The 23,805-nt window shown below is 39.2% G+C and overlaps 1 protein-coding gene across 3 annotated transcripts in view; it reads right to left on the reverse strand.

The window, feature by feature from the left end:
* The window catches only part of CXADR (CXADR Ig-like cell adhesion molecule), a 56,502-nt gene that overhangs the window by 18,075 nt on the left and 14,622 nt on the right, over positions 1 to 23,805 (reverse strand). For all 3 annotated transcript variants that reach the window (XM_019467763.2, XM_019467764.2, XM_019467761.2), the window contains exons 2-6: positions 14,526 to 14,692; positions 10,231 to 10,435; positions 3,598 to 3,753; positions 2,089 to 2,211; positions 1,418 to 1,556 (exon numbers count right to left, since the gene is read on the reverse strand). In XM_019467763.2, the coding sequence (XP_019323308.1) occupies positions 1,418 to 1,556; positions 2,089 to 2,211; positions 3,598 to 3,753; positions 10,231 to 10,435; positions 14,526 to 14,692 (790 nt within the window). The remainder of the gene's footprint in view (positions 1 to 1,417; positions 1,557 to 2,088; positions 2,212 to 3,597; positions 3,754 to 10,230; positions 10,436 to 14,525; positions 14,693 to 23,805) is intronic.

Genomic DNA, 23,805 nt, shown 5'->3' on the forward strand with positions numbered 1-23,805 from the left:
TGAGAAAAGATCCTCTAAGTATCAGGTATATAAAACTGTGTGTGACACAAATAAAGCAAGCACAGTAAGGTACAATGTCATGAACTGTGTATTTGTCCAAAATCTATCATTTACAGAGTGTATATCTCCACACAAAAATGTAATTTTTACAAAAATGTATGCTTCTATAATGTTGTCTTATAAGGAACACACCTCAAATATCTTCATACTCTACTATCACTGATTAAGATAGTCTAGTTAGAGTCAGGCAACACATTGTAGTTGATAAAGCACTAACACTCACAGATGTATTTCCACCGAAAAAAAAAGGAAAGAAGAAAGAAAAAAAAACCTTTTTATTATGAAAGTTACTTATCTGAGACCTTAGCTGAAAATTTAGCAGATTTAAATTTGCAAAAGCTGAGCATTTAGGCATAAGAATTTTCACACCAAACACTGACAAAGAATATATATGAGTACCTCTGGTGCAGTTTAAAAATACAAGTACCCAAGGGCACCCAGGTGGCTCAGTTGGTTAAGCATCAGACTCTTGATTTCAGCTCAGGTCATGATCTCATGGTTGTGGGATCAAGCTGGGTGTGGATGCAAAGACAGAAAGAAAGACAGAAAGGAAGGAAGTCAGGGAGGGAGGGGGGAAAGGAAGAAAAAGAAAAAAAGAAAAAGAAGAATTCAAGTGCCCAGACCCCATGCTAGACCTATCAAAATGTCAATTTATTCACTGGATGTTATTTAGGTCATGTTATCATTTTTTTATAACACAATATGCACTTCTAGTTAAGAACTACTGGCCTAGAATGTTAAAAAATAAAATAATATCACATTATCAACAGTACTATAAACTACCTATGTCACTTGATACTATCAGGTCTCTCTTTTCAAACCTTACTATCTGCTTTTTTTTTTTTTTTTTTAATTTATTTTTGAGAGACAGAGAGAGATAGAGGGCAAGCAGAGAGAGAGGGAGACACAGAATCTGACACAGGTTCCAGGCTCTGAGCTGTCAGTACAGAGCCCAACGTGGGACTCAAACTCACGGACCGCGAGATCATGACCTGAGCCGAAGTCGGATGCTTAACCGACTGAGCCACCCAGGTGCCCCTCATTTTTTTTTTTTTTTTTTTTTTTAAATTTCATGCCTGCACTTACTGGGAGAAGGTAGGCAGTCTAGAGATAAGTATTTTGCAGAGGCCCTTATGATAGGATTCAATATTGGGGCAGAAGGCAGGGCACAATGGAGGGTGGTGGATTCTGCACCCTCGAAATTGAAAGTAAAAGCCTTCAAATGCATTGAGGGGAAGAGCTAGAGCTTTCACCCAGTTCTTAAAGTGGTAAATGCTTCAGATGGTTAAGAGAACTCATGCTTTGGAAACCGAATCAATTTAGTTTATATCACTGAAGTCTTACGTCACTTAATTACCTGATATCATGATGAACTTCCTTTTCATATTTTTCTTCTCTGCGCTTTTTACGACAGCAAAAGACGATAAAGCCAATGAGCACGAGAGCAAGCAAAATCCCTACAACAGCTCCTGCAATTGTCCCAGCTCTGTTTGAAGCTGGAACAAGATGTTAATAAGAAAATAATTAATAGTAACAAAAACCTATATCTAGTCATGTTGAAGGTAGGGATACACACTGACAGAGTTCATAGCATATATTAACTTTAAGAGACAAATTAATTAGTTTTTGGTCCAGTGGGAAAATCCACTGAAAGAACTTTTTTCTGAAATGTATAATCTATTTCAAGCATAAAAATTATAAAACTAAAAGATTTTAATATTCACAGCTATCTTGGCAGGCATATAAGAATATTCTAAATAGCTTGTGTTTATAATTGCAAAACATGGTCCGAGAGTCGATTTGACAACTCTTAGCTTCTTAGTGTCATTACAGTAATGAAGATCTTATTAATATTGTATTTTTTTTCCTTTCCATGACTTAGAATAGCTAATCACTGAGCCACAGGGTGCTTTGCTAAAAGTTGGCATCCCTTTGCCGTTAATACACACTTGCTGACTGAACCAAAGGAAGCTGTATAAAGCCCATGGAAACAAACATCATCACAACAGACAGAAAGAAGGTACTTACGAGGAACAACATCCAGGCGCAGCAGGCACTGATCAGAGCCTACTCTGTTTGTGACCGTACAGCTGTATGTCCCAGAGTATTCAGTGGTGGCATTTTTTACAGATATAACAGGTGAAGTCATTTCTAGGAGGAAAAAAAGGGTGTGTGTGTGTGTGTGTGTGGCAAAACCCACTTTTACAATACTGTATTGCTAAATTTTTAGTAAAGGCAAGCCCTTATGAAGCTTGACAACCCAGGTAAAAGTGAGACAAGCTGAAGGGCGCCTGGGTGGCTCAGTTGGTTAAGCGTCCGACTTCGGCTCAGGTCGTGATCTCTCAGTCCTTGAGTTCGAGCCCCACGTCGGGCTCTGTGCTGACCACTCAGAGCCTGGAGCCTGCTTCAGATTCTGTGTCTCCCTCTCTCTCTGACCCTCCCCAGTTCATGCTCTGTCTCAAAAATAAATAAACGTTAAAAAAAATTTTTTTTAAATAAAAATTAAAAAAAAAGTGAGACAAGCTGAACCTGGAAACAGAATAAATTGCCAGGGAGAATCTGCAGGTCTCCAGAATGCAAACACAGTTGACTCTTGGACAAGGGGGTAGGGGTTAAGCATTCTGATCCACTGCACAGTTGAAGAACAGGGTATAACTTTTGACTCCTCCAAAATGTAACTATAATTAGCCTACTCTTGACTCTGGAAGCCTTACAGTAACAAACAGTCGATAAACACATGTTTTCTAGGTTATGTATATTATATACCATATTCTTACAATAAATAAGCTAAAAAAAATATGTTACTAAGAAAATCATAAGGAAAATACATTTACAGTATTCTACTATAAAAAATCCACATACAGATGGACCCGCACAGTTCAAACCTGTGTTGTTCAAGGACCAACTGTAATTGTCCCTCCAGTTCATTTGTATCACCAGTGACAGTAACCACAACTGCCTTAGCCAGGTAAGGTCTCAGCTGAGGCAGAGCCACAACAATTATAAAAAATATTGGGGCATCTGCTGGACTCAGCTGGCAGAGCATGCAACTCTTGATCTCAGGGTGCTGAGTTCAAGTTGGTTAAGCATCCAACTCTTGATTTTGGTTCAGGTCATGATCTCACAGTTCATGGGATGGAGCCCCGTGTAGGGCTCTGCACTGACAGTGTGGATCCTGCTTGGGATTCTCTCCCTCTCTCCCACTGTCTCCCTCTCTGCCCTTTCCCTGGCTCGTTCTCTCTTTCTCTCTCTCTCTCAAAATAAATAAACATTAATGTGTGTGTGTGTGTGTGTGTGTGTGTGTGTGTGTATGAAACAAAATACTATAATATCCTAAGCAGTGAAATCACTATAAAAATATTTTCATTAACATTATATGACACTAAGTTGTCATTATAAAACACTGAATAATTCTCATGGAATCCAGAAAAGGGAAGGTATTTGGGAATTTGAAAATATGTATACATACACACACACCCCTAACCAGAGTTAAGTACAAATCAAAGGCACATAGTACAACTGCAAAATCACCAGTACCTGCTAACAATGAGGCGGGCAGTTTCTGTGAGTTGGACAATTTTTGCCATTGGTATTGTAATGGAAGTGAACCTTCTTTTGGTTCACATTTTAGTTTAAAGTCACTTCCAATTTCTTCTGATCCATCAACATAACATCTTGTACCTGAAGGCTTAACTGAGAAAAGAAATGTAACTTCATGTAAGAGAACAGAATTTATGTTTACAAGGATTAAACACACGGCGTGTCGCATAACCACAGACTCATAATCGTGTGGTCCTGAGTCCAGAGTTGATGGGACTGAAAGACTGTAATAGGTTATCAACACCAGTTTACTCAGCTTTATCCAAAACAAAGTAGGCAAGAATGAGCTCAGGCATCCCGGGTGGTAGCTCTGTGCCCCCCCCCTCGCCCCCCGCTTTCCAAAGGGCACATCTGAAAAAAGAAAGGACGGTGCGAACAGTACCCACTTCAGACTCAAGGAAGCTTCTGCCTCCCTCCACTCCCTCCCTATTCTTCTGAACTGTGTGACAGGTAGTTAGCCCTCTGGCAGAATCCACCACGTCATATCTCTCTCAGTGCTGCTACCTCACCAATCGAGGGATTTATAATAAACAATGCTGCTAATAGGGATACATATGTTTATCAAAGCCAGGACCAATTAACACTGCATTTACATTAACCCCAAACTATCCAGAGTGCAGTGTTATAAAAAGGTAAACCTGAGGTTATATTCCAAGTCTCTCTAGGTAACCGTTTAGAGCAGCTGCTAAACCCATTACTTTCAACTCACTCCAAACACTGGATTAACACCTTGGATTTCATACTCTTCTGTTGAACTTTTATTATGGCACAATGTACATAAAATAAAATCAACACAATTGAATCTTGTGGGATGATCAGGTTTAATGAATGTATAAGCACCACCATTAAGAATGGGTCCAATCCTTTTCCAAGCAAGTTCCCTCATGTTGAGATCTCATGCCACACCCCAAGCAGCCACTGGTCAGATTTCTATCATACTATAGATTCATTCCACTTCTTATAGAGTCATATAAATGGAATAATACACATTTACCTTTTGTCTTGTTCCTTTTATTCACCGAAAGGCTTCTGAGACTGACCCATGCAGTTGCATATATCAGTAGTTCATTCTTTTTCAATGCTGAGCTTTATCTTTGGATGGACTATAACATAAATTTGCTTACCCATTCACCTTCTAATGAACACTGTTTTCAGTTTTAGGGCCAGTGCTAAAACTCAATCAGCTAAACGGAACAGGAGAGGTGTGTAGTCTGCCACCATCAGGGTGAGTGACCCATAAGGAAGGCACTATAAGGAGCCATAGCATGTCACTGGGCAAGAGAGGAGGGATTATGAAAGATTCTGAGGACGGTCAGAGAAGCGTACCTGTTCTAAATCAGATGATGTTTCTGAGGGAGGATTAGGAGAAGCAGGGATTAAACTGGAGATGAGGGCCATTTAGCAATGGCGTGCCCCAGGAAAAGAGGAGTAGTGCAAAGTGGGGGCATCACGGGGGAGGCCACAGTGGTCTCCAGTTTACTCCTGCCCCACAACCTTGGAAACGGTGTTCCCTATGAATTCTGCAGCTGGCTTTTATCAGCATCCGTCTTCCCAGCCTGATAAGTAGCACGACTGCTTTTTTCTTTTTTAGGCTGAGCTCATTTTTATTCTTTCAGTCCTGAATGGGCATTTATTCTTTCACTACTATCAAAATGTAAATGGATTTTACAGTTTTGTGCTATTACAAATGCTGCTTGAATAGTACATAAATATCGATACATGTTTTCTTTTTCTTGGTAATTTCTGGGTCATACATGGTAAATGCATGTTTAACTCAATAAAAAATGGGCAAATGGTTTTCCAAAGTTGGCCAACAGAATTGTTGGGGGGCATCTTTAAGGTTGTCAATCATGATCTCACTTCACATATTTCTTGATAATCCTTAAATTTGATTTTATTTCTCCACGCCATCTCTTACTGACTGTACTTTTTAATGAGGATCGACACATGCATTTATTTAAATGCACTGATGATTTTCCTAAGAAAATTTGTTTCTTTTTCAGATTGATCAGTCACTCTGGGGACTACATCAATTAGACTTTTAATTCAGTCTAATGCAAATCATTTCATCCTGTGAATCTTCACTGAAATGAGCTTTATTCTCCACTTCTTCAAACTACCAAATAAACCTTTTATTACATAAATTAGCAGTAAGTGAGATATTAAAGCAATCCTTTCTACATCAAGTATCTATTGGTACCAAGTATTCTAACCCTAATCTTCATCTTTTCTCCTGAAAATATCTCTTTCCCATAAACCAACATATCCAATAACGGGCAGTTACTTAAAGTGGCTGCCACAGAGCTTGAGATCCATACTCTATATCAGAATAAGACTTCACCAACACTGGCTTCTGGGTGTCACTCTGGAGTGGTCTGCCTGCTTTCCGTTGGGAAGAGAAAGTGCCAGATCTTTTACATGCTAACCCCAACCATCATACCACAGGGAAGAAAACTCTTAATCCATGGCACTTGGCTATCCTGAAAGAAAGATAAAGAAACCACAAAGGAACACAGAAAAGTCTTGTCTTCTAATGTTTCTTTGGCCTGGAGTTCCAGGACACCTGGCCACTGTCCCCAGAACATTTGCCTCCACGATTATTAGCATAGCCAACAGTCCTTCTCAAGTAAAGGTACATGTCTATCACCTTGCACTTGGGCAGTGTCTCAAGGTCTACTAGTGCTGTACTCCATATGTCCTGCATCATCACCCCTCCATGCTAGTGGCCTACATCAGTCTATAGGAAGAACACTCAAAATTCCTATATGGGACAGGGTATAATTTATCATCACATCATTCATACAGGAAAGCTATTTTTGCTTGGTTCAAAATACCAGGCTTCCTGGGCTTAGATCTAGTTTGCAGTAACATGGCTAAACACAAGAAGGTCGGAACTATTGGTAAATATGAGAAATAAGCCAACACACTAAGCACACTGTGGCAAAATCAAGATGAAAGGAAGAGCTGTGAGGACCAGGTACTGTGGCTCCCACATGGAAATGGTAGCCAGTGATTACTGGACCTACAACACCACTTCTGCCATCACAGTAAAGTTTGCCATCACAAGACTAAAAGACTTCAAAGACTAGGAGACCAGGGGTGCCTGAGTGGCTCAGTCAGTTGAGTCTTGATTGTGGCTTAGGTCATAATCTCATGGTTCATAAGTTGAAGCCCCATGTCAGGCTCTGCACTGACAGCATGAAGCCTGCTTGGGATTCTCTTTCCCTCCCTCTCTGCACCTCCCCTGCTCACTTGCTCTCTCAAAAATAAACACTATAGAAAAGAAAGATAAAAGACCAGTACATCAGTTTCACCATTTGAAACACCGCTAGCCTATATAACAAATGGATTAATTTATGTAACAACAACAAAAATACCGAGTCCCGGTGAAGTCACACATAGAAATCAATGGGCAAAAATCTGAGGAGAAACAAGATATTTGCATAGTCTCAAAAATGGTCCCAAGATACATACACATACATACATATATGTATGTATGTATGTATGTATGTGTATATATATATATCTTTTTAATTACAGGTTTTTTTAAATTTAATCCATTTTCTATTGGAGAAACTTTTCTATAAAACTAAAATCATTTCAAAGTAAAAAATGGAAAACAAATGCCGCACTCTTTACCAATGGATTGCAAATCCCTCAGGCCCCTCAAGGCCAGTGAGCTACCCCACGTGCTGGTGCACTATACACATACAGGGAATGACTGTTACTCTACTCTTGAAGACAACCCAGTCTGTTTATACCAAAGGGTCTCAATTAATATGCCCTATCAGAGGTCCTATCAGAAGGTGGTAGTGATATCTGACCACCATACTAACCCTCCATCACTTCTCTTTGTTACTGAGCTACATCCACAGGAATTTTGGCATATCTGAAAGAGCTGGGCAGGCTCTGACAACGGGGCAAGCTATAGTAACACATCACCCCTCACACCTAGGCAACTAACAGTCATCCCTGTCCATGTCCACACAGCACATAGGGCTCAAGAGATAAACTCTCGTTATTCTGTGAACACCATGATGGCATCACCTCCAGATTCCCACAAGAAAATCAAGGTATTATATAGTCAAGCCTTCAAGTGAACTGAGCTCCACTGGATTAACACTCAATCTGGTCCCTAGAGGCCTCTTTGTTTTATCTTTCTTCCAGACTATACAAACAGATTTTTCAGGAAAAGCTAACAGATAAGCTTCCATCCAACTCTCACTTTTTTTTTTGAAGTTTATTTATTTAATCTCTACACCCATCATGGGGCTCGAACTCATGAGCCCAAGGACCAAGAGCCACATGCTCTTCTGACTGAGTCAGCCAGGCATCACCCCCCGCCCCCACTTTCAAAATTCTGATAGTTTCTCCCAGCAGCAGCCATGACTCATCTGAAAAGATGGAAGAGAAAGTTACAAGAAATTCTCCTCCAGCTCTGACACAGCCTCTCAAATCACAGTCATCCCCATTGCCCTTCAGCAATCACTTCCCTTTCTCCTCTTCTCTTCCACTTAACCCGTCTCTCCCTCTCTGGTTTGGATTCACAGCTTGCCTGGCCAAGGTGATCCCCTCCAGAGCTAACAAAGAGAGTTACTGTGCCAATGCTTCCCATTGCCCTTCAGCAATCACTTCCCTTTCTCCTCTTCTCTTCCACTTAACCCGTCTCTCCCTCTCTGGTTTGGATTCACAGCTTGCCTGGCCAAGGTGATCCCCTCCAGAGCTAACAAAGAGAGTTACTGTGCCAATGCTTCTCACTTACCCATCTTGAGGTGTGAGATGCTGGCTTGTGAGGTTCCTGCATGGCAGTCATGGCTGCTGTCACCAATGTGCTTAGCCACATCATGTGCCAACCATTATTACTGACCCAGGTTCCTTCTAGGACATGAGCTGCCTTTTGCTGTAATGATTCCTTAGTCAGAAACTGCAAATTCAATCCAGAACTTGGTCTGATGGGAACATACACACACTCACACACACTGTGCTTATTCACACTGCTTCTGGAAATGTGTGCCAACAAATTCTTCCCAGTGTACCTGCCCACCTCAGGGTCCACAATAAATAATTCCAATAACAAGTACAGTCTGACTGGTACATCATGGACCAGTTAAAATTCCATATATGTCTTAACACAATGCTTTCTGGAGAGCATTGTTAAAAGAAGATACACAATCAGAGTTATAGTCTTAAATATACCTGCATCTGGGATAAAAGTTCAGACAAATTATTAAACTTTTACCCGCTTTCACATTTATGAAAAAGAAAGGTAACTCCATGTTTACTAAATGTAGACACAGAAAGCTAGAATTTCCAACATTACCATAGGAAACATTTTGAACTAGTGCCATTTAGAATGAAGTGCCTTTTACCAGGGCCTTGGTGTGCTACTCAAGTGGAAGACTGCCATACCAACCAAAACACCCCTGAATTTGCCACTGGAGTGCACAAAAACCCACATTCTTGTTCCTAGTCTCTACTTGCTCTGATATTCATTCTTTAGAAAAGAGGGATGTTCTAAATGAGTCTGGAATCCAATACATCAATTTTCCATCCTCCCCATATTGATCAGTTCCCTAAAACAAAAGGAATGAGGATGTGGGAGAGAACTGGCTTGATCAATTATTTCTAGGGGTGTGCTAGGCAGTTCTAGCAATCCAAAATTCCTACACAACGTGGGTCTCCAAATGTAACCCGAACCAGGAGACCTTAGGTCACAAAGAAAGGGAATTTCCTGTCATAAAACAGAGCTAGACAGTTGTGGTTTTCTATGCAGTAGCTGTTATACTTTCGTGTAAAGTCTACTGCAGTATTTTAGAAGTGTATTTACGAACAATAACCTTTCAGTTTCTCGACTGGAAGGAATTAGGGGTATTTGTGCACAACCACAGAATCTGGAGAAGAATAAACATTGCAGTCTCTGAAAGTTTACTTATCTCCTTAACTGTCATGGAGACAACAAGACATCCTAGTGATCACCTATCTAATCCCTTTACTTTAAGGATGAAAACCAGTGATCCTCAGGGAGGTTAAGTGATTATCTGATGTGTAAGGACCTTATCCCAACCTTCTACTATATTTCACTTCTCTGTTCTAAATATTCCAACCATTCATCGTAGAAATCTCACTTATTGAGTTATGTAGTTTGAAAAAAGCTTAAAGTGTCCATAACAAACACTTCTGAACTGAATGGAAAAGGATAGAGATTTAAGGATAATTAAATAATTTTTTGTTTCTAAAAGGTAGGCTGAGGCCCAGGAAATGAAGAGATTCCATTTCAGTCTCAAGGCAAATCTGAGAATACAAAAAAAAAAAAAAAAAAAAAAAAAAAATCCCTCATCTCCTAATGCCTGGCTTAGGGTTCTTTTTTCATATCACAAAACTCCTTCATTTACCTTTAAACTCTTTTATGAATTTCACAAAGAAGCTAGTCACTCTTATTTATTTTAATCCAAAAAAGTATGTTAGCTTTATGTTCTGTGTTATCTGAGGACATTCGAATTCCTTCAAATGCTCCTACAGAACCATGTTGTACTACCCTCTTAACAAGTACCATTAAAACAAATAACTTACCAAGAACTGTCAGCTGAATCTTCTTATTTCCAACACCAGGAGCTTTTTTCACTTTGCACTGATATGTGCCAATATCTGACAACTGTAAATTTGTTACATTTATTGATGCATCGCCAGATTTGAGATCATTACTTGTAAAATGCACTCGTCCTTTCAGATCTTGATAGTAGTCATCATAAATTTTGTCTCCAGAATATAAAATAATCTGAAAGAAAATAAGACAGGAGGAAAAATAAACAAGCAAACCAACCCTCTGTCTCATTACAGGAGTTCTGGATATGCCACGGTACTTTCTGTAGATCCAAAAAAATAAAAATAAAAACACAGTATTATCAGGAAACCTACAATTATTCAAATCACAGATTTAAAAAACAGATCATGGGGTGCCTGGCTGGCTCAGTCAGTGGAGCATGTGACTTTTGATCTCTGGGTTGGAAGTTCGAGCCCCATGGTGGGTGTAGAGATCACTTAGAACAGTTAAAAGTCCAACTTTGACTCAGGTCATGATCTCACTGTCTGTGAGTTCGAGCCCCACATTGGGCTCTGTGCTGACAGCTCAGAGCCTGGAACCTGATTCGAATTCAGTGTCTCCCTCTCTCTCCATATCTCTCCAGCTCACACTCTGTCTCTCAAAAATAAATTTACGTTAAAAAATTTTTAAAAACCTTAAAAAAGAAAAGAAAACAGAAAGCAACTGATCCTTGAATATGGTCACACAGTTTGGCATCAAACTCAAATAATAATCAGAGAACATGACTACAGTCTATATCCAGCAGGTAACTTTTATCTGAGATGTTAACTATGGGCAGTATAATCAGAAATAGTGTCATCTGTAGGAATTTCTTAATGGCAGGGATTTGGATTCTTTTCTGTATTATCACCTCCCCTGTGCAACAGCCATGCTAAGCCCACTCCTTACCCACTAGATGTTTTAACTTATATATTAAATGTCTGCATCTAGGAAGCACTCAGTATCAGTTTGTTAAGTAAAAGCAACAACTGAAAGGTCCACAGCTGACTTACTCTATAAACACAAACCATCACTGTCCTTGCTGCATCTACTTTTCACACTGACCTGTCAATAGCAACACTGTGAACTCATGAGGCTGTCCTATCTTCCTCTGCATTTAACTACTGACTCCCTTATTCAATCTACTCCACTCAATCCCTCATATTTTGTTACAAACGCACCTTAATAGGGCTTTAAGGAGCATCTGACAAGGTGTCCTCACCCTTAGTTATTTTGTAAACTCTCTTAGTATTTTCCCATGAAAACAATATTACAAATGGTGGTTATGAAATGAAAAACTAACATTTGCCAGGCAATTTTGATTCCTCTTCACAACTCTGCCAGGGTGGTGTCACTGTCCACATTTAACCTGGAAGCTGAGGAAAGCAGTGGCTCTTAGAGATCAATTTTTGCAAAGTCACACGGCTAAGATGCAAATCAGATCCATTTGACTTGGTACTGACTTTATTAACTTCTTTGTGTCATTTTAAGCTTACAAAATTCTTATGCATATAGTATTTCACTGAATTCTTATCACAATCCTGAGAGGTATGTGTATTTGTTCCTATTTCACACATGAGGACAGAGGCTTATGAAATGTGGGAGGCAGTACAGGATAGTGCAAAGGAGAATAAAGCGCAAGAGGGAAGTGAGAGAGACCTGAGTTCAAACCCCAACAGCTCTATTGCTAGCTGTGTGCCCCTGGGCATGTTCCTTCAAATTTCTGGACATCCATTTCCTCTTCTTCACATGTATAATGATTCTCATTTAGGGTGTTGTTTTAAGGCTTAAATAAGTATATGTAATTGAAGTATATACAACACTGCCCAGCACACAGTAAGTGCACAGGACATGGTAACTGTTTGCAGACTAAAATCATACAGGAAACAAGGATGGTAACTTCTCCAGTCCAGTCCCCCACCATAGTGACTACTAATTTAACTGAAGTGAATAATGGCTCAGCTAACATATAATGTAACTGAAATTCTCTATCAGCATCCTCTTTTGCATCAATCTTTTCCTGTCCCTTTTACTTATCTTTTGGTTTGATTTTACAGTGTTTTAGGTTAGAGGCTAGGTTTCTAAACCCAGAAATGGACACTTAAACCCAGTCTCTAGTCTCATACTTGTCTCAAAAGTCTGTAGGTGACAAAGCTGTGCCTCCCACTCAGCACAGAAGACTTTGGGTCCTCCTTTCACAAAATACCGTGCTTCCTGGTCTCTAGATGTACCTTGTCACACAGCTTCACACCTGAGTCCTAAGCCAGAAGCACTGAAGACCCGTGCTTTCCATTCATTCATGTGAACTGGGGGAGCGGTCATGGGCTCTAAGGGGAGATGGCCTCTGCACTGGCTAGGGTGTGAGGAGTACGCAGAACCTCAGGTAGAAAGAAGCCTGTGTTCGGGGTGCTGGCACTGACATGGAAGGAGAGACAGGGGACAGCAGAGCAAGACAGGGAGGTGCAGGATTTCTGGGCTGAGCAGACAAAATGAGTTAGGCTCTATTTTGCTTAGGGAGATAGAAGGAAGTTGCAGTAGCAGAATCAGGGCAGAAGTATGTGCTTGGAGGGGGTGGCCCTAGTCATTCACAACCTGGGAAAGATGTTCATTTTTTTCCTTCAGAAATACATCATGGGAAACCTGAGTGAAACTGCCAAAAACAGTAAGTATTTAACTGCACTGATACAGTCGTTAAATGGCTTAATAACCCCTTCTTTTAGATGGACCATAAATAAAAATAAATTTTCTCTTCCAAATGTATGTTACTATATTCCTCTAAATATTTACATTTATTTTTCTCTCCCTGGTCTAATAAAATGTTGTTCTTAAAAATTAAATGTGTCAGTGGGAGCCTGGCTGGCTTGCCCAGTAGAGTGTACAACTCTTGATCTTGGGGTTGTGAGTTTAAATCCCATGCTGGGGGTAGAGATTACTTTTAAAAAATAATAAAATCTTTAAACAAAATTAAGAGAATAAATAAAATTAAATGTGTCAGACAAAGCTAATAGGCAACATTCTAAGTTAGGTGAAATATTTTGGTACCATTAAAAGGCAAAGTGTGATATATGTATTTGGAAATTAGATTATTGGGCAATTTCCCTCCTTTGTGCCACTTACGGATTTCTAGGTTTTCTACATTAGGCTCTTAATACTTTATAATCAGAAAAAACTTCTATAGGGGAGGCTGGGTGGCTCAGTTAATTAAGTATCCGACTTCGGCTCAGGTTATGATCTTGCAGTCCATGAGTTGGAGCCCCACGTCCAGCTCTGTGCTCACAGCTCAGAGCCTGGTGCCTGCTTCAGATTCTGTGTCTCCCTCTCTCTCTGCCCCTCCCCCGCTTGCGCTTTGTCTCCTCTTTCTCCCTCTCAAAAATAAACTTTAAAAAAATTTTTTTTAAAGAAAAACTTCTATAACAATATTTTGCTATTTAATATTTTTAATGTAAAATTAGATATTTTATAAATTGTTCTGGTATGAAGGCTTTGCTTTCTAAGAAATTCATTACACAGGATATTTAACTTGAAGAATACAGAAAATAGACTCTGTCATAATATGTACCTACATTACATTGTTACACACGGTGACCCTTACACAGGTAAGAGAATCCTTGTGTTAAAAACTGAATTCCAGGGGCGCCTGGCGGCTCAGTCAGTTGAGGGTCTGCCTTTGGCTCAGGTCATGATCTCACAGTCTGTGAGTTCAATCCGCACGTCGGGCTCTGTGCTGATAGCTCAGAGCCTGGAGCCTGCTTCATATTCTGTGCCTCCCTCTCTCTGCCCCTCCCCTGCTTGTGCTCTGTCTCTCTCTCTCTCTCTCAAAAAAATAAACATTAAAACAAAAATAACAACACTGAATTCTAAAAAGAATAAAAACAAAAAAACTGAATTCCATCTAATTCTTCACAAAGTCTAGTTTCCTCGTGGTCCCCTGGCACATTATGCATATTCCTGCCATGCATCATGCCTGCTCCATACGCTCCTCCTCCCACCATGCTGTGGCTCACACTTCGAACTCCAGATTTCAGAACATTCCTAAGTTCCTCTTCTTCCTTAAAGCTTTCTCTAATAAAGCTTAGGCCACTTGTTATCCATTTCACTCCATTACACATGTCCTCACTTTCCGCCAGAGTGACTGCTTTCCTCCCCCATACCACAAGAGAGAGAAGTCTGGGCTTTCCTCATAGCTCCCCCTATCCCCACCCCCATCCATGTGATCGGCATCGTGATGGACACTTAAGACAAGTTCTAGACTTCTGGTGGGTGAGCAAGCACTTAGCAAACTTACCACTTGATCCACCTTCTGATTATCAGCTGGTGATAACAGCCACTCGATGTCCAGTGGTCCCTGGTCTTCTGGACTAAGGGTAAATTTGCAGGGCAAATAAGCAGTTTCCCCTTTGGCCTTTTCAATCATCTGATCAGGAGTAGTGATACTTAAACTTCTGGTGAAATCTGGAGAAAGAAACATGCACATGGACTAAGCATCTGCTGTTAGGCTGGTAGCATGCTCAGCACACCCCAGCTGTTCAAGAGAACAGGCTGTGATTTGGGACCAGAGTGAGGAGGTCCAAACACAGTGGTCCCCAGTTTTTAGCTTGTGCCTTGTAGAAATGGAATGCCAATATTAATAACATCTCGTTTGATACAATTTCCTTTAAGGGCACTGTGAATCTCCCAACATTATGTGCAATACAAGTTTCTATTGGTAGAGGGTATTCTATATCCAAGTAGATGTTTTAAAAGTAAACTTAACTACAGTCTCTAAAAGGTCAATGATATCATACCAGCTCAGGCTACATTAATTCAAACTTGTCACAGTGCCACGGACACACTGGGAACTCTTGCTGCTGGGGCACATGCTGATGAACTCAGACATGTTTTCCACCAAGGCTTCTTCAATTCTAAATTTTTATTAAATTAGGGGTGCCTGGCTGGCTCAGTCAGTAGAACGTGCGCTCTTAATCTCTGGTTATGAGTTCAAGCCCCACAATGGGCATAGAGCTTACACAAAATAAATAAATAAACATTTATTTATTTATTTGGCTCAGTTGGTTAAGCATCCGACTCTTGGTTTCAGCTCAGGTCATGATCTCACAGTTTGTGAGATCAAGACCCATGTTGGGCTCTGTACTGACAGTCTGCCTGGGATTCTCTCCCTCTCTCTCTCTCTGCCCTTCCCCCACTCTCTGTCTCTCAAAATAAATAAACTTAAAAAAAAATTCATGTATTTTTTAATTTACCAAATATTTGGCCTTAATATTATCTGGAAGACTTTTCTTACTGTTTCTCTCTTCCTATTTCTCTTCTGAAAAATGTCTGTCTTACTTATTATTGTTAAAAAGACATCTTAAAATTCTATAACTTATTCTGGAATTTGTATTCTATGAAACTTCCACTTAGGTCACAGAGAATTAATAACCATTAATGGCAATATTTGAAAAGTATGTAAAAACCAAAATAAGATGTCCTAAACCCCAAACAAAAATTCCAAAACTCTTCTGAGTTTGTTAAAAAGAAATGGCTTAAACCCACTGAATCTTTTTTTTTTTTAATGTTTATTTATTTTTGAGAGAGAGAGGTGCAGAAGCAGGGGAGAGGCAGAGAGAGATGGGGACAGAGGATCTGAAGCAGGTTCTGTGGGAGCCTGATGCAGAGCTCGAACTCAGGAAACTTGAGATCATGACCTGAGCTGAAGACAGACACTTAACCGACTGAGCCACCCAGGCACCCCCTAAACCCACCGTATCTTTGTAAGAACTGAACAAAAAGTCTCTTCTTTGCTGCAAAACTCGTACCACTTACATGCCAAAAAAAAAAAAAAAAAAAAAAAAAAAAAAAAGGTTAAAAGTAAACTACAAGCAAAATGGTAGTTTCTTGATAAATATCAGAGAAAAAAAACACTGAGTTTAATAAATTCACATTTTGTTTGTCAAGAGGAAAGCAATTTTGCTCATATCAACTCACATATAAAAATAGGTTTGTTCACTAGGTAGGTCTTAGAAGATCAAAGTCTGAAAAAGGCAACAACATGATATGAAATGCAAATTTAATATGTAAATAAACTATCACACAGAACTTATTTTTTTAAACTACTTACACTATAAAAGTTTGCACAGCACTAGTTTGTCACATCTGTTTTCCTTTTGATAACCCAACATTTTCTTGCATATAAACTTCAAGTATCAACCTATACAGAACCAGAGTTTCAAATGGTCACAACATTTGGTCCTCTCCATAACCCAACACTGACTTTCAGGGCTCAGTGATGATGTGGAAGAGGTCCTAAGCACTAAGATTATGGTACATGAGACCTGCCTCTCTCTCCTTTCTTTCCCCTGCTGTGACCAACATATGAATATTTTAGAGCAAAATTAAGAATAGGGGTGGCTGGGTAGTTCAGTCAGTTAAGCATCCAACTCTTGATCTCAGCTCAGGTCTTGATCTCAGGGTCATGAGTTCAAGCCCAGCACTGGGCTCCATGCTGGGATGGAGCCTACTTTAAAAAAAAAAAAAAAAAAAGTAAGTAAATGTGAGTCCTAATTCTCCATAATGATGATTTTGATGTTGTTTTTCAAATAATAAATTCCAACAGACCAAGCCAAAATATAGAATTAAATTATTAGCCATCCCAAAATGCTTTCCATTATCCCTCAAAGAAGGTTAATGCATATCTACTGTCACTTATAATAAAATGCTAATAAAGTTAAAGCTAATAGATTGAGAATGAAAGAAAAGCAAGATAACACACAAGCCATTTATATTCGAGCATCATCCTAAGCTTTTAATCACATTTAAGTGCACTCCTCAAAAAGCATATTAAAACTGGACATGTACTCTACCCTCCCTTAAATCAGAGGCTGGCCTAACTCTGACCAAAAGAGTGCTGCTGTGTGAGTTCCAAGGCAAAGTCTCAAAAGATCCTGTTGCTCCCACTCTTGCCCTCAGACCCCTGCCACTAAGTGACCAAACCACACAGGAGAGAACTGAGGTTTCAACCAACAGCTGCAACCACTCAACATGCAGACACCCAGAAAACCCAGCCCCAACCTAGACCAGTTGTCTGCAGCCCTATGAGTGAGCCTAGAACTCCCCTATCTCAGCACAGCCTAAAATGACAACCCCCAGGATCGTGAACTCGCACACAGTTTTTGTTTTAAGCCTTTAGAGTTTGGGTTGGTTTGTTACACAGCAAAGACTGATGATATACCATCCAACTCACTGATTCAACCCAAATGGACTATTTTATTCAATATCCTAAAAAAGACCCATTACTATTTCAATCTCCATTTCGTGCCCACATTCTATTTAAAATTATTTGATTTTTGCATGTATAATCTCAAGTGCTTCTCTTGAATTAATATTCAGTCCTCTGAATATACACAGTCTACCTTTTCTAATAAACTCAGTTCCATTCCTACCTCATTCACTAAGACATTCATTCTCCTACCTTCAACCTACACTGATTTTTCTTTCTGTCTTTATACACATATTCACAGTACTTTACTTTCTGCTCTCTGGATTATCCATTTGGCACTTTAGCACATACTATGCAAGGGTTTTTTTCCTTTATAAGCTTTCTTGCAAAGTTGATTTAGATAGCCTCCACTGTTTTTGAAATATGCTCTAGATGTTGATGAGCTTATCTTCTTCCCATAATACGTTGTATTAAGTGAATTCTAAAAACTCATGTCCTAATTTAAATCATTAGGCTCCAAAACAGTTAAAAGAAATTGTGGATACCCCCATCTTCTGTTGTAGTTCCTTGCACGCTAGTAGAAAAAGAACGGATTATAAATTTGATCAATTTTATAAAGGTTGAAAAAGAGTACTAAATCCCCCATAAGTTGTTCCCGTTACTTGAAGATCTTCTTTCCATAGCTACTATAATTTGTTACCTGCACTTAATTTGTCTGGATATTAATACTTTATGTATTAAGATAAGAATAAGCTAAGTGTACTCCAGAATGAAAATTCCATTCCAAAATGAATAAAGACATAGCCTAAAAATATGGAAGGAACAATATATAAGAGAGTGAAGTTTTGCTATTAGTTATTAAACTTTCAGGTTATTCAGTGCTTTTAGAGTTTTTATTTTATAAAAATAAAAAAAAAGAGTTACTCTCTCCCTCCCTCTCTGTCCCTCCCACACTCACTCAAGCTCTCTCTCAAAAGTAAACTTAAAAAAAAAAGTAACAAAGTTCAATGACCTCAAACATCTAAATGTGTATGATGTTTAAGTCCTCCTAACCATACTCTCTGTACTTCTATTGCACAGTCATTAGAATAAAATGCAACTTAGTTTTTCATGACAGTATCTTTCATTATCTCTTGTCTGACACATAAAAATTATTTTTATCTTAAAAGACTACCTCAGGAAACAGTTACATATGTATTAAAATGATCTGGAAAGATATATACCAAACTCTTAACAGCAGTTATTGTTTCAAAACTGAGATTTTAAGAAGGGTGATTGCCCATTTCTGCTTTACATTGACATTCTCTTAATGTGTATGCTGCTAAAAAACTTTTTTAAACAGCTCTTTAAATGGCTTTCAGTATTTCTTTTTCCAAAAAAATGCTTAAAGCATTCAACTGCTCTTCAATGTGTTGCATTAGAAATGAATTAAAATCTCAAGATTGTACAAAACAGTTATTGGGTTTCCTAGCAACATTGAAGGGTCCTCTTTGCACAGAGGCATAGTTTTTCAAGTGATGAAGTATGCAACAGTCACAAATTAATACAAGACAAAAGGCAGACACTTGGTCTCATGCCGTGTCTCTGGGGATTCTTTCCTAATATGTGCTGCCCAATTCTATTTATGCAGCAAATTGAGCGATAATTTAACTTACAAACTACTTGCAGGTTCAAACATGGTCTGAAAACTAAATCAAATAACAAATCTTATGATGTTATTCAAACTTATATTCAGTGTGATTAAATGCATAGAAGAACATTATCAACCACAAGTATTCGCTGAATCCAGTGAATAAGTGCTCAGCACTGGATTATATAAGTAAACAAACTGAATCACAACCCATTTTTGGCAGTGACTAAAATAACATCTCCTGGTTTTCTGCTTGCTTTTTTTTTTTAACCCCCAGACTTCAAATCATTTGAATCTTCAGAGCTTCTCTTCTGCCCAGTCTGCCTTCTACTGCAGCATCAAAATGACACCAGCTCACCCAAGTATTTTTCTAGCCTTGATGTGGTCATCTCCTACCAAACATTAGAATTGTTGCTGCCCTAAGAATGGAGTAAAACTGGAGATAATGGAAGACTCCATTCCTCTAGCTGGAAGGCAACATTTTGAACTGATGACCTACTTTGATTTCTTTCTTTCTTTTTTAAATTTAAATCTAAGTTAGTTAACATACAGTGTAATAATGATTACAGGAATAGAACACTTACATAGCACCCAGTGCTCATCCCAACAAGTGCCCTCCTTTATGCCCCTTGCCCATTTAGCTCATCCCCCCCACCCAACACCCCTCCAGGAACTCTCAGTCTGTTCTCTGTATTTAAGAGTCTTTTATGGTTTGTCTCCCTCTGTTTTTATCTCATTTTTGCTTCCCTTCTGCTTTCATTTCTTTAACTGACTTCTTCAAATTTAAGCTACACATTAACCTGGATGGTCTTCAGCGATCTTTTCCTTATCACAATCTAAAAATCATAGGCAAATGAAAAGCACTCACTGAAACCTTATGGTTGATTTTTTAAAAAAGAGAGAAAGAAGTAAACATAGGGATTTTCAATAATGTTGAGTGGATAAAGTCTTAAAAATGGAGAACACAAAAGCTATTAAAGAAAAGACACAAATTTAACTGTATTAGGTCAGAAAACCACAAGCTAGCTTTTAACAAATTTGCTGAATGAAGGAAGGCTTTCTGTTTTTCTATCACTTGGGAAACAAAGATAACAGCTTCAAACATATTTTTCATGTCTTTATGTATATCAACAAGATATTAAACGTGAAGTCTGACCAGTGATGGCATATGGACCGGGATTTTAAAGATCATGTCTGAGTCCAGGCACTTCTCCTAGGAAGCATTCCTTGTGCCCAAACATGGATTGAATTAGATGTCCTCTATGTACATCTTGGGCAACTGATAAGTCCTCCATCATAAGCACTTTTCCTGCTTTACTGAAGTTGCTTTACTGTGTGCTTCCTACCCTGTACCCCCAGTGAACATTTCACAGTTTATTTTTTTTTTAAGTTTATTTATTTATTTTGAGAGAGACAGAGATAGCATGAGCAGGGGAGGGACAGAAGGGGGAGCATGGGGAGAATCCCGAGCAGGCTCCACAGTGCCAGCTGCAGAGCCCAACACAGGGCTCGAATTCACAAACCACGAAATTACAACCTGAGTGGAAACCAAGAGTCGGTTTGCTTAACCGACTGAGCCACCCAGGCACCCTACATTTGATTTTAAAGACCAAAGCAAGAAAGAAGAAAAGAAAAAATACAACACGACCCACAAACACAAGCACCTTCACACGAGAAGGAAAACAGAATGGATCTACCAGAAATAAAAGATGGTCTATTTCAAAATAGTGGAGAAAACTTAAGTTGTAATATGACTAAAAGGTGGAAATCAGTTAAGACCTTCCTCTATTAAAGAGGGAACTATAACTGTCAAAGTGTCTGGGGCTAATCATACATAGGAAATCAAAGAAATCAGTGGAAGCACTGAGGACAGAAAGATAAGCAAGTCCATATTTGTGGAGCACTGTGTTTGTACATGCTGCCCACTTTCTCCCTGCTCCACCTTCTCCCACTCAGAGCATCTCTAGCCACTTATCAAAGTACCTCTTACTTGTTCCCTCCTCTCTGTTCCTCACAGTGGGAACTGCCCCCTCCTCTACATTACACAATGTGTTCCTCTATTGTTGACACTGTTTATACGGCCCCATCCTTAAACACATATTTTCACTCAGCTGACAGTGTCTTGGGGCTTCATCTCTGGAGGGTATGTCCCAAGACTAATTTAATAAACCCCCAGACTTGGGGCACCTGGGTCACTCAGTGGGTTAAGATCTGACTCTTGATTTCAGCTCAGGTCGAGATCTCAGTCCTCAGATCTTGTTTGCACGTTCTCTCTCTCGTTCTCTCTCAAAATACATAAACTATAAAAAAATTAAAATATTAATAATAAAAAATAACCCCCCAGATTTGGCATTGGGCAAAACTGCTGAACTTCAAGCAGAGAGCGAAGGTCAGATCAGAGGGAAGGTGAAGGAGCTGCTTGAAAGAGGAAAGGTGACTAATGGGAGACAAGACCATCAGTCCTTATGGGAAAAGCATGGGAAGGGGGGCCATGGGAAACCACGTATCCAGGAAAGCAAAGGAACAGAATGACCCCTACACAGAAGATACAGCTGCGAAAAAGCTGAACAAACCAGGTCATGTTCTGATGGGAGCAAAGGCTGATTTTTTTTTTTTAATTTTTTTTTCAATGTTTATTTATTTTTGAGAGACAGAGAGAGACAGAGCATGAGCAGGGGAGGGGCAGAGAGAGAGGAAGACACAGAATCTGAAGCAAGCTCCAGGCTCTGAGCCGTCAGCACAGAGCCTGATGTGGGGCTTGAACTCATGAACCATGAGATCATGACCTGAGCCGAAGTCAGATACTTTACCGACTGAGCCACCCAGGTGCCCCCTGATGCTTTCTTTAATACTAACATTACAAGAAATGTTAGTAAACCTGATAAGAAATTAATACATATGCAACTTTACATATAGTATATGTTAACATGAGAGAAATTAGACATTGAGAAAAACTTTTATTTGTAAATATTCTAAAATCACAACTGCAGCTAAAGAAGAGTCTTATTTTTCAACCATCTTTAGAACAACATGAAGCAAAAAGAAAAAACACTAAATATTGGTGCATGGCCTTTCAAAAATCTAGAGTCATTCCAAAAATCGTAACAAAAAAGGGGGAAAACTAGGGGGGGAAAAAGAATTTAAATTTACATTCCAAAAGTCTTGCAGATTTCTTTGAGTTCATGGGAAGAGGTACATTATGATGACCTTAACATCAATTGTCGTAAGTAATTCACCTGATAGTGACTTTTATGAGAAATGTCAAAAAATGTCATAACGGTTACTATTTTTTTTAAATGTATTTATTTATTTTTGAGAGAGAGCACATGCATTCATATGTGTGTACACGCAAGCAGGGGGGAGGGAGGGTGCATGCAGAAAGTGAAGGAGAGAAAAAGAATCCCAAGAAATAGATTCTGACAAGCGTGGATTTGGATATGGGGTCCAAACCCACAAACTGTGAGATCATGACCTGAGCCAAAATCAAGAGACGCTTAACCGACTGAGTCACCCAGGTGCCCCAAGGGTTACTATTTTAACGTTAAGAAATAAACTGGGTAAATCAGGAACTGGTATGTTTAAGGAACATGTTGATCAGGACAAGTATAATTCTGTTGTGTGTGTCTGATGACAAATACTACAGATGCCTGTGTTAGCAACCAACTCACTGGGATATTCCAAACTGTGCAAAAAATGGAACTCCTAGAACACCTGGCTGGCTCAATCAGCAGAGCATGTGACTCTTGATCTCAGGCTCATGAGTTTGAGCCTCATAGTGGGGGTACTAGTTTACTGAAAAAATTTTTAAAATAAATAAATAAAATGTTTTTTTTTTAATGCAACTGCTGTACTCTTAAGTCATTTCCTTGATCCTACCTCCAACCTATGGCAACTTTCCTTCTCACGAGGAAGTTGATTGGGGATTAGCAATTTTTTTTTTAAGTTTATTTACTTGTTTTGAGAGGACGAGAGAGAGAGAGAGAGAGAGAGAGACAGAGAGCGCACGCATGAGCAGCAGAGGGGCAGAGAGAGGGAGACAATCTCAAGCAGGCTCTGTGCTGTTGTCAGTGCAGAACCCAACACGGGGCTTGAACTCACAAACTGAACCGTGAGATCATGACCTGAGCTGAAATCAAGAGTCAGATGCCTAACTTACTGAACCACCCAGGCACCTCAGAATTAGCAATTTTTAAAAGTCACCTACATAGTTGAGTCTATCTAGGGGGAAAAAAAAAAGACATTTAAAATATGTTAATATCAGTTAACTGCTCCAACTAGGCCTTTCAATATTGCCGGAGGAGAGAAGAAAACACTTACAGGAAGGTAGAAATTATGCTCTTGGCGGTCTACCGGTTTTAATTGTTTAATTCCTATATGGGCTACCCAGTACAGTATGTTAATATGTACTTAGAGCTAAGAAAATAATACTGACGGTCAGATAAGTTAATTAAGAATGAAAAATGACACTGAGTATACTTACATGCTTTTCTATGCAGTTTTTTAAATATAAATTTTCAGCTCCCCACTCCCAAGGAGAAATAAAAAGTACCCAGGAAATAAACAGAGATGGAAATGGGGAACTCCTTATCTTAACAATAAACAATAACTAACAGTGACTGAGATTATGTGTCAGGCACTTTTCAAAAGTGTATACATATTTTTTTAAAAAGGTGTATACATATTAACTCTTTAAATTCTCTTTGAAGGAGGTACTACTATTATCCCCATTTTACAGTGAAG

This window comes from Panthera pardus, unplaced genomic scaffold (assembly GCF_024362965.1).
Source record: "Panthera pardus isolate Hobbes unplaced genomic scaffold, ASM2436296v1 HiC_scaffold_16, whole genome shotgun sequence".
Taxonomy (NCBI): domain Eukaryota; kingdom Metazoa; phylum Chordata; class Mammalia; order Carnivora; family Felidae; genus Panthera; species Panthera pardus.